Below are 11,765 nucleotides of genomic sequence, written 5' to 3'. Positions count from 1 at the left end.
CCTAGATTCACCAACTGTTAACATTTTACCACATCTGCTTTCTCATTCTCTCTTCTCTTTCTCTCTCTCTCTCTCTCTCTCTCTCTCTACACACACACACACACACACACACACACACACCTACACATTTTTTCTGACCTATTTGAGCATAAATTGCAGACATCATTACACTTTACATGTAAATACTTCAGCATGTATCTCCCAAGAACAAAGGCATTTCCCCATAAAACCCAAATATAGTTATCACACCTCTTAAACTTAGCCAAAGTCAGGATTTGTACCCAGCTCTGATTCCAGAGTCCTGACCACAATAGCTGTGAGAGTTCAGGAGAACGAGCCATCAGTACAGTCTGGTATTCACAGAATGGATTTTCTGTGGACCTTCTACTCCTGATTATTCATAGCTACGAAAGGAAGGAAAGGAATTGGCCAAATAAGCATAAAGCATGCATAATAAAAAAAATGAAATCCATAGTGTGGTTTATTTGGGTGGGAGGGGAATGACACAGATTTGCCTTCCTAATTAGCTTCTTCTCTGGCCAGTATTAAAATCGGTCTTTCCTAACTACCCTCTGGGGTAGGTACTCTAGAAGTTATTCTTTGATTAGAACATAATTGCAGAAAACCCACTAAATGGGTAAGCCACATATGAATAATAGAGAACTGACCATAAATTCTAGCTAGAAAGAAATTCTAGCTAGAAATTTTAGCCACAGGTCAGGATTCAACATCTACAAAGTAAATCTAGTCCTCTGCTCAGTTGTGCTCCGTCATCCCAAGTTAAGAAGAGAGGGTTCCATGCACTGCCCTGCTGCAGAGATCCCAGTCTACTCACCCAATTGAATTCCAGAAGCACGGTGTTGCCTATTGCAAACTGAAGGAGGAGAGCAGGCCCTCTGCTACAGACTGGTCAAGACCCCCTGGAGAGGCCCCAACCTGGCTTTCTTCCTTCTTATTCAGGAAAGCTAGACTTAGAAAGGCTGTCATATCAGGCTAGTCTCACAGTGTTTAATGACTGCTCCCTGAATGCCTGCACAGGAGAAACCTTGACCTTTTTCAACCCTTGATTTCTCTCAGTAATTAAAAAAGACAAAAGCAGACATCTGCATTTCCTTTGCTTTTGACACTCTAACTAGACACTCCAGAAATGAAAATATTGCAAATCTCTCCATCTCAGATGCCAGGGCAGGACACCCCTTTATCAAACTGAGGTTGGGAAAGATTTTCTACTGGATCTTCCAGGCAGCCAGCGTTAGGTCACACTTTTTAAAAAAGAATTTATTGGAGAAGTGGGGGAGGGAACAGCGTTGGGGAATCTGGGAAGGGGAACAGGCAAGTTGCTGTCCTTTTGTTTTTCAGTCTAGTCTGTCACACTTTTATTCTCTCTCTGTTCTTTCCGTTTTCTGCAGACACAATCTAATCAGCAATATATTTGAATCCGTGTCATGTATGTAAGTCATGTTATAAATGAGATCCACTGTGTATATACGATCTTCGGTGGGACTTTCATCTGAAGGAATTGATATTTCTTCTACAGCTTGAAGGACATTCTTGTTTTTTTGTTTCTTTGTGTGGCCAGACTTGTTTAGAGAGTAAATTGTTTTCCTCAGGATTAAACAAGAACAATTCAGGCAGGTCAAAAGTACTGTTCAGATTTAGGTGGGAATGTTTGCACCCTGCCTATTTAAATTCCCTTTTAGGCTTCCCCTCTCTCCTCCGCCCCTCCCCCATCCTTCCTCCTGCCCTGCAGAATAAAAAATGCCTGAATGCGACTAATTTACATTTGCTTTCCAAAGCTCTGAGATGTCCCTCTCTGCTCGGGTAAAAGTCTCTACTAACTCCTTAGGGCTTCTTTCACTTCAAACTCCTCCTCCTCACACTCTACCCTGCAGAGATACAGAGAGCCTAAGAAAGAGCACCTGGTGTTTTCCACTGAGGATGTTGCGGTCTCAGGAAGTTGGAGGCAGGGGGGGAGGGGGAGGTAACAGTTCCTAACCATGTAAGGAACTAGCCCAGCCCTCTTTGGATTTGGTTCAGGAAACAAGGCTTTGGAAAAGAAACTTCATCTGGCTGGTTTGGGGCTGCGTGTGTGTGAGCACTGGGCGTGCAGAGTTCCGCAGCCTCACCCGCCTGCCCAAGGCACTGGCTCCTACAAACCTCAGCAGGCGAGGCGCTTGGCAGGCCTCCAGCTCCCTTGGAAACACCATGGCTAGGTTCTACAGTTGCCTGAAGATTCCAGAGTAAGTGGCGGGGGCGGTGAGGGCTCCAACTGCACTTCACTGAGTGGAGGGTGGCAGAGCGCGCGTTGCCGGTGCAGGGACCTCCACCCGCCCAAGCCGGGTGCTCGCCGCCAAGAGGGGCAGTTGGGCGGCGGGCATGGAGGGGATCCGGGGCTCGAGCTCACAGCACTGTTCCCACCGTGTTGGGGCAGGACTCCTGAGATGGCTTGCGCAGGTGTCCGTGCGCGTGTGTGGGAAAGCGGATTCGCACGGGGCGCGCTGGTTTCAAGGACTCGGAGGCGCCTTTGAGGCTTTCTCATTCCAGCCGTTGCCCCTACCTAGCTCACCTGAGACACAAGGAACTAGGGACTCGTGCGGGGACGAGGCGGGGCGTCTTCCCAAGGCTCTTGTGGTTGTTGATTAATTAATTTACTTGCCAAGACAGGAGGGAAGCAAAGCACCAAAGGCAAAGTTTAGCCAAGCTGCAGTGACTGACGTAGAAATACCAGTTATCCCTGGGGTTTATTTTCCTGTGCATCGTGCAAGGGGTACTTTGTGACACCCCAGCAGGCTTCATCGAGTTTGTAAGAAATGGCCCAAGGGTCTGAGAACAGAGCTGCGCAGAGGAAGGAGGATGTCTATATATCGGATGGGCTAGGGAGAGAGACTGGGGCAAAGACTTAGGTTCCAACTTGCACATATCAACAAACCTAGCCCACCTCCACTTAAAAAAAAGCATCCCACAAACCTGGATTTTACAAGGCTAAATTCATTGATTAGTAACACTATTAAAACAAGGTTCGCAGTAATAATTCACTTAAATAATGTGTTTCAGTTACTCCGAAATATTTAGCTCTGGCACCAGTCAGCAGCCAGTGTGACTGAAAATAAAGATTTAAGGGGGCGGAGAGCCCGAGGGCAAGAAATGGGAGAGAGAGGACAGGAAGGAGGAGAGAGGGATGGAAAGAGGGAGGGGAATTTGAATGAGTGGAGAAAATCACCTTTAATTTTCTTAATTGTCTTAATTTTCTAAATTTGTCCCAAGCTGTACAATATCTCCCAGTTATTTGATGTGGTGTTGGGGTCCTCTTCTCTCAGCTTTTTCCAGGGCTCAGGGTAGTGGGAGAAGAAGACTGGAAGGGAAATGGTGCTGCTCAAACATTCACTGCTCCCCTTGTAAGTCTTTGGTTTCTTTCCACCCTCCATCCCCACCAACACCCCCTCCCACAAGGGGGGTTCCTAGAATCACAACTTGGCCATATCAGGAGAGTTGCACCCTTTCAAGGAACCCCAATAGGTCTTGAAAGTTGAATTTGGGTGGAAACACAGGATTGGTTCACAGTTCTTCTCCACATCACAGTTGCATTGTAAGTGTTGTATGTAGGTGTATGCATTCATTGAATGTGTTGGAGATGTTTGACCAGTGGAGGAAAGGAGTATATTGGAGTCTCCCATTGTCTCCGAGGGATATGTTCCAAGACACGCCCCCACACACCCCGTAGATGCCTGAAACCAGGGATAGCATTGAACCCTATATATACGATGCTTTTCCCATACACACATACCTGTGATAAAGTTTAACTTATAAATTAGGTACAACAGGAGATTAACAACAATAACTAATAATAAAATAGAACAACTACAACAATATACTATTAAAAGTTTTGAGGCCATTATTAAGTAAAATACGGGTTACTTGAACACAAGCACTGCAATACCACGACAGTCGATCTGATAACCAAGACAGCTATTGACTAACGGGTGTGTAGTATGAGGTGTGGATGTATTGGACAAAGGGGTGATTCAAGGCCCATGTGGGATGGGGTGGGACAGTGCAAGATTTCATCACGGTACTGAGAACGGTGAGCAACTTAAAACATGAATTGTTTATTTCTGGAATTTTCCATTTAATATTTTTGGACGCAGTTCACTTTGGGTAACTGAAACTACAAAAAGCAAAACCATAGTTATGGGGGGACTACTGTATTCAGAGACATACATATTTTTGTAGACCTTGATTCCATGCCACTAGCCTCACTGGCACCTAGCTCTAATGAACTGAGTTGCTAGGGTACCAGTTTTGATGTTTAAATTATGAACTGGTTATTGTAGATATAGCTCTTGCTTAAGATAACTAGCTATTAAGTTCTGTTATTTTTTTTTTTAGCTGAGCTATCTTGCCACCTGTTGGCAGCTCAGCGGCAGCTCAGCTTGGACTATGAATCAAACCGGGTACCCTGATGCTCAGAGCTCAAACTCTTGAGCAAGCTCTTAACCAACTGAGCCACTCGGCTTGCCCTAAGTTCTGTTATTTTTATAGACATAGGCTGACAGCAGGAGACAGGAGAATTATCATGGGATCAGTGAATATGCTTATTGGTAGAAGGGAGAAAATAGTAGTAGTCTTGAATTATATAATACCATTTTATGCAAGTATATGAAGAGATGAATGAAAAGCAAAAGAACTTTTTTAACAGGGCAAGATCCTGTAATGGTGGGATGGGTGAAAATGTTTTCATTTTAAAGGTGAGGAAACTGGACCCCAAAGATGTTAAGTGACTCTGCTTGGGTCACTCAGTCAAGGACAATTCCAACGTTAGATTCCTGAGTACCCTGACTTCCAGTGTAGAGCTAGCTGTATAGCCTGGCATAGAGGAAAGATCATCCTCTGAGCAAAAGACCAAAAGCCTGCATTGTGGAATACTATGGGCCCTAGGTGGGGCTGTTGCAGAGGTGGATTCACCCCAAAATAGTGAGCTAGGGCAACTTTGGTTTTGGCAACCCCAATCTCTCCTGTTTGACACCCTCTTTGTCATTTCAGCACCCTTTCCACTTCAGACATAGAACCTGGCCCTTCTCTCCAAGCCTGTTTTCTCAAGCCTCTGGCATCCTAGGCTGTGAACTTCCCCTTGGCTAACACATTGCCATCTTGTGATGCTATGTTAGTGGGCATGAGTGGATTACTCCTGACAATGTGCATTTCAATAATACCTGGATGCTTTTGTGTCACTCTGATGCTTGGTGATCATCTGGGGGAGCTTGCTAGGATAGTGGGCCCTTTACATCATGCGAGTAAGTCTCTCCTACTCTAATAACAAAATTCAGGAAGGTGAGGCTGAGCACTTCTGCAATAGGCACTTGACACCTGACCAGAGAACAACTATTCTAAATGATCTGCCAGCCTGTTCCCTTTGGCTGCAAAAATTCCGTGATGCCCCTTAAAACGGTGTAGGCTGCTATTTGAGATTAGAGGCCACAAATATTGACTTTTTATGAGTACCAGTTGCTGATATTCAGGGGCCCATGCATTCTTTCTTGGTCCTGGGTAGACCCTGGTTCCCAGATGCTAGAAAAAATCCAACTCTGCAGGTCCCTCCAGAAGCTGACAGTCTTGAGGCTATCTTCCTATTGGCCTGCAATGTCTTCTCCTGAACCTGAGGTCTACTTACACCCAGGCAATAAAGATGAATGTGAAGCCTGACCCTATGTGAGCTTCTATTTGGGGAAGGCAAATATAGACTGGCAGAAAGCACCAGAAATATGTAGCTGCAGAAATATGTACTCACCCTGCCAGCTCAGACCCAACTTCCACTCCTTACTGTAATTAGGAGGGGTTTTTGTTGTTTTTTTAAAGATTTTTATTAGGGAATTGGGGGGATGGGAACAGCGCTGGGGAATTGGGGGAAGGGAAACAGACAAGTTGCTGTCGTTTTGTTCTTCAGTCTAGTTGTGGAGGACGTTGCTTCACTGGCCCAAGTTGGCACCATCATTGTGCTCTTCCCGGGTGAGGCAGATCAGTCACCGGCTTCTGGATGGCCACTCACTGCGGCTGCTGGCTGCTCACGCTGGCTGTTGGCTACTGGCTACATACGGTAGCCCATGGCAACCCACTGCCACAGGGGCTGCAGCCGGCGACTCACGGCAGCCCAGCTCCAGGTTGAGCTGTTGTTCAGCATCTTAGCTGTAGAGGGCAGTGTCACTGGCCCTCATATGTGGGATCCGAACCAGGGCCCTCTGGCGTCCCAAACCAGTTCTTAACCATCGCGCCACTCGGCCGGCCCTAATTAGGAGTTTTTAATGTGGTCATTAGAGAGCCCTGTGGCACTTCACCTCCTTTTCTCCATCCCTTCTTCCCTTTTTTCCCCACTTCTTCTAGTTTTAGAAGAAAGGGCATTAACTCCAGTGTCCTGGCAAGGGGCCCAGACTGAGTATTGCATTTTGCTAAACGGCATTCACCCTGTGTCATCTGCCAGAAGCACTTTGCATTTATGAGAGCACTAAGAGAGCTAATGGAGTGGCAGGTATCCACCAGGGGGAGGCACTGTCCTAGACCCCCAACCTCACCTTCTGGAAGGTGAATCGGGGGTGGGGGTGGGATGAGAGGGGGTAGGAAGGCCCACTCTTAGGAAAGTTCTTGAATAATCTACTTGCCATATTTACCAGTTTACCAAAGTTTGTATCTTTTGACTATAGCATAGTTAAAATACTTGACTCTGTAAAAATTCATTTAGGAGGGAATGGTTTTTAAAAGCTTTTGGAAAGCTCTCTGAAGATGTGGTTGATAGGTTTCATTTGGCCTTTAGCAGCATTTGAAGGAGTGCTCCATATGTTGTGGGGACGTTTAGTTTTCTTGGATATATATTGAAAATGTGGAAAAGTATATCATCTCAACATTACCCAAAATTTCAACATTTCATATGGGAATGTTTCCACCACTTTCTCTTGAATCCTTTGAAAGTCCATTTTCTGTTGAGCCAAATTTAACATTTTTAGTATTCTTTCTCCAATTTCTGAAGTAGCATATTTTTTTGGTTTGTTATTTCTGGAAATCAGTAGCCAAAATGTAGTATGCAATTTTGTTGCTCCTGTCATTTGCTAATTGTTTCTCTACTTTAACATTTTTTCAGTTTTTTAACCAAGTCATTTTTTATCTTTCCTTCATAATTTCATAGTTATGGTTAATAGGTACGAAATTTGAGCAACTAACAATACATTAGAGTAATCCCTTATTGGCATCTTCACTCTAATTCTGCTGCTTTAAATGTTTTTTACTCTTTCATGAAATCTTCGATAGCTACTAAAGCCACCCATTCAGTGCAAATTGTTGTAAACTATGATTTACCAGAAGAAACGAGTTTTGGGGAAATGGCTTGTTTTCAAAAGGCCGAGTTTAGGTAGGGAAAAAACTTTCTGTTTGATTACTTTAAATATATACTAGGTCTAACAGTTAAGTCCAAGAACTTGTTGCAATGATGTTGCTAACCTTTTTTTTGATACTAGAGGGATTATTCATTATGAATTTGTACCAACTGGACAAACAGTTAACCAAGTTTACTATTTGGAAGCGCTGAAAAGGCTATGAGAAAAAGTTAGATGACCTGAACTTTTCGCCAACAATTCATGACTCTTGCATCATGACAATACACCAGGTCATATAGCACTGTCTGTGAGGGAGCTTTTAGCCAGTAAACAAATAACTATATTGGAACACCCTCCCTATTCACCTGATCTGGCCCCAATGACTTCTTTCTTTACCCAAAGATAAAGGAAATATTGAAAGGAAGACATTTTGATGACATTCAGGACATCAAGGGTAATCTAACAATAGCTCTGATGGCCATTCCAGAAAAAGAGGTCTAAAATTGCTTTGAAGGGTGTTGATTTTGGTACATAGTTTCTCAAGGGGAGTACTTCAAAGGTGACCTTAGTGATATTCAGCAATAAGGTAGGCAGCACTTTTTCTAGGAAGAGTTCAAGAAATTAATTGTTAGACCTTGTATGCTAACCTTCACCCAGAGTTTCTCATCAGTGGTGTGGGACATTTAGCAAAGTCTGGAGATATTTTTAGTTGTCAAAACTAGGGGGAAGACCACCATGAACAATGCTGCAATGAATATCGGGGTACATATATCTTTATGAATAAATGTTTTTTAAAAATTGCAGGTAGTTATCCAGAAGATGGATTGCTGGTTCATATGGTAGCTCTATTCTTAATTTTTTTGAGAAAACTGCATACTGTTTTCCATAACAGCTGTGCCAATTTACATTCCTACCAGCAGCGTATGAGAGTTCCTTTCCCCCCACAACCTCTCCAACACTTGTTATTTCTTGTCTTGTTGATAATAGCCATTCTAACAGGTGTGAGATGGTATCTCATTCTGGTATTGATCTGCATTTCACTAATAACTAGTGAAGTTGAGCATCTTTTCATGTATCTGTTGGCCATTTGTATGTCTTTCCTAAATGCCCTTTGATGAATGTTTGGTTAAAGAAGATGTGGTACACATATACAATGGAATATTACTCAGCCGTAAGAAAAGATGAAGTACTGTCATTTGCATCAATATGGATGGATCTTGAGATTGTTATGTTAAGTGAAATAAAAAGTGAAGAATCATATGTTTTCACTCGTATGTGGGATATAAAACAGAAAGCAATAAACGAACAAACAAGACAAACAAACAAACAAAATCCTCATAGACACAGACAACAGTATGGTGGTAACCAAGGGGAAATGGAATGGAGGGAGGTAGAAGAAGGTAAAAGGGGTCAAATATATGGTGACGGAAGGAGAGTTGACTTTGGGTGGTGAACACACAATGCAATATACATATGATGTATTATAGAATTGTACACTTGAAACTTATATAATCTTATTAACCAAAGTCACCCCAATAAATGTAATAAAATCTAAAAAAGAAGGAAAAAAAGGAAATGATCTACAAAGCCCCAGTAATTAAGTGGTATTTAAAAGCTCATGGGTGGGGAATACAATAAAAGCTATGTTGAGACATGAAAAACAAACAAACAAGCCAACAAACAAAAACCTAAGGGGAAGGTGTGCTACTGACATTTAGTGGGATGCTATTCAACATGTAAACTCTTTCTGCAATGCACAGGAAGAGCCTCCCGCAACATAAAATGTTCCAGCCCCAAATGTCAATAGTGTTAAGATTGAGAAACTCTGCTTTAAACTAATAACATTTTACCAAAGTAGAAGCCTGAGGAGGACTACCCTTAGGTGTTTAGATCAGCATTATTCAATTGAAGTTTCTGTGGTGATGGGAGTTTCTGTGGTGTTCTGTATCTGTGCTGCTCAATATGAGAGCCACTAGCCATGTGTGGCTACTGAGCACTTGCAGTGCAGCCAGTGACTAAGGAGCTGGGTTGCAATTTTATTTCATTTCAATTATTTTAAAGTTAAATAGCCATATGTGCCTACTAGCTTTCATACTGGACTCAACTTTAGAGGCACAATAGCCTAGTGGAACATGGTTCTGGGATCAGACAGGTTTGTGTCCATGGTCTACCACTTCATAGCTTTATGGTCTTGAATATGTCATCTAATCCTTCTGAGCCTCAGTTTCCTCATCTGTAAAACAGGGGTAATAATAGGACCTACTCCTTGGAGGATTATTAATATCCAATGAAATGATGCATGAGCAATAAAGCATGTCGCACAGTGGCCAGCATAGTAAGCATTTGAAAGATGGTAGTAATTATTACCAGAGATTTGTGAATAGTATAGTAATTGTCATCATGTAAATAGGGATTCAGCAGGGCTTACAAAGGAGGCCTCCACTGTGATATTATTTAAAGGCCACTTCAAAGGCAGAGCCCTACCCTCAGCCTCATACTATTACCTTAGGCATGTCCCCATGCCTCTTTGGGCCTTAGTTTTATCATAGGTAAAATGAGAATTAATAATAAAAGTGATAATCATAATAATGCTACTTTCTTAATTGACTGACTATGCCACAGAATTGTTGGGAGGGTCAAATGACTACAGAAGAGCTTTGAAGAGGACAAAGCCCTCTCTAAGGGTAAGCCCTCCATAAGGTATGTTATGAGTTGGCACACAAAAGTGCTTTAGTTTAGATTCAGGACAAAAGTTCTGTCTTGGTAGAATTGTGTTATATTCGGAATGAGAGTGCCTGAATTGAGGAGGTTGTACTGGAGAGCAGCAGGAAGCCAGGAGTTCTTCACAATGTCAGGTCGTCCTATGTCAATCACCCAGCCAGTAATGTGGTAGGAGAGCCCAGGCACATGGAAACTTGGCATCAGGGGTTGGGGAACTACAGCAGTGTATGGACCAGCCTGGCTCCCAGGCTGCTAATGAAGGAGCAAGACATCTGGCCCAAGGAGAGAGAAGTGGACCCTTCCCAGAAGCTTACAGTGTGCTATCAAAGGCCATACTGCCTGCGGGCTCAGCGACGCAGCATAGTGTCTGGCCTGAGAGATACACATGTACACATGCTGAAAATATTTGACCCCATGTAGCGGAAAGAGCGTGGGGCTTTGGAGTCAGACATGGGTTTGAATCCTCACAATGCTACTTACTAGCTGTGTGGCCATGGGTGAATGCCTTAACCTTTCTGAGTTGTCTCATCTGTAAAATGGGGATAATGATTCCTACTTCACAGGGTTCTCACAAGGATTAAGTCAAGTAACTGACAGGGACATAGGTTGCCCTCAGTAAAGGAGAGTTCCCTTGCCATTTAATGTTGATAACCAACTTTTAACCAATTAATTAGTCATAATCCCATTTCTGTTTCTCTGGGATGGAGAAAGAAAATGAAAGTTTCTGCTAATGGCATGGGAAAACTGTTTAGTCCTTTCCTGAGAAGAGGAAAGGTGGAAAAGAATATCTTTGATGTGCCACTGCCATGTAGATAAGAGCAGTCTGAACTATTTAGGGACAGACTACAATGGAAGGTAAAGCACAAGGTTCTGAGTTAGTCACAAATAGAATGTTAATGAGGAGCCTGAGCAGCCTCATCTGGACTTGGGAATTCCATGAAAGAAGTCACCATACTCTGCCCAGAGAGAGGCTTTCTGGGGACAGTGGTTTCCCAGGCATCTGGAATTTAAATCTAATCCACATCTATGGCTATTTGATCAGTGGCAGCTTCGGAACAAAGGGCACAGGTTGGATCCAGTTGGCTCTGCTCTCACACAGCCATGAGCCCCAGCCCGCAATGCAGATAGCCATTTACAAAGCTGTTGGTTACCCAGGGGCTGCTGAAGAGGGTGGATAACTAACTGGAAGAAGTTTCATCCCCTGCTTTTGAGAAATCGATGAAGAGCAAGGGACATAGGTCATTAACACCGTGGGAGAGTAGTAATGATAATAACTAACATGTACTGAGTGTTTCCTATGTGTTACACCCCATGCTAACAGCTTTATATGAGTTAGTTCACCAAACTGTCTGTGAGAGCAGGGCTATTCTCTTTTTTGAGAACTATTCTGATCTCTTCTTTTTTTTTTTTTGACGGTTATGAGTTTTTTATTGTTCCAGTTTGGAAGATGGACTTATATTCTAAGTGAAGATTTACATTGTTATGTATTTCATTTTAAATGATGGGATTACAAAGGAGATGATGGATAGAACTGAGGTGAGATAAAATGAATTAGTAAAATTTCTTTTGAGTATGTTTATTGCTGGTATTTCTTTTTATTAAATTATTTTTTATTATGAAATACACATTTTTTAGAATTAGTTTCAGCTGTACAACACAGTGCAATAGTTATACTTTTTACCCCTC

At 42.8% G+C, this 11,765-nt stretch overlaps 1 protein-coding gene across 1 annotated transcript in view; it reads left to right on the top strand.

Annotated features, from left to right (window-relative positions):
• Nucleotides 1-2,163: 2,163 nt before the first annotated feature.
• Nucleotides 2,164-11,765, top strand: part of KIAA1210 (KIAA1210 ortholog) — a 120,505-nt gene continuing 110,903 nt past the window's right edge. The window contains exon 1 of the mRNA XM_019667838.1: nt 2,164-2,240. Within this exon, the coding sequence (XP_019523383.1) occupies nt 2,206-2,240 (35 nt within the window). The 5' untranslated portion in view covers nt 2,164-2,205. The remainder of the gene's footprint in view (nt 2,241-11,765) is intronic.

The sequence above is a fragment of the Hipposideros armiger genome, unplaced genomic scaffold (assembly GCF_001890085.2).
Source record: "Hipposideros armiger isolate ML-2016 unplaced genomic scaffold, ASM189008v1 scaffold_508, whole genome shotgun sequence".
Lineage (NCBI taxonomy): Eukaryota > Metazoa > Chordata > Mammalia > Chiroptera > Hipposideridae > Hipposideros > Hipposideros armiger.
The sequence above is the reverse complement of the archived record's forward strand: the minus strand, read 5'-3'. Positions and strand labels throughout refer to the sequence as shown.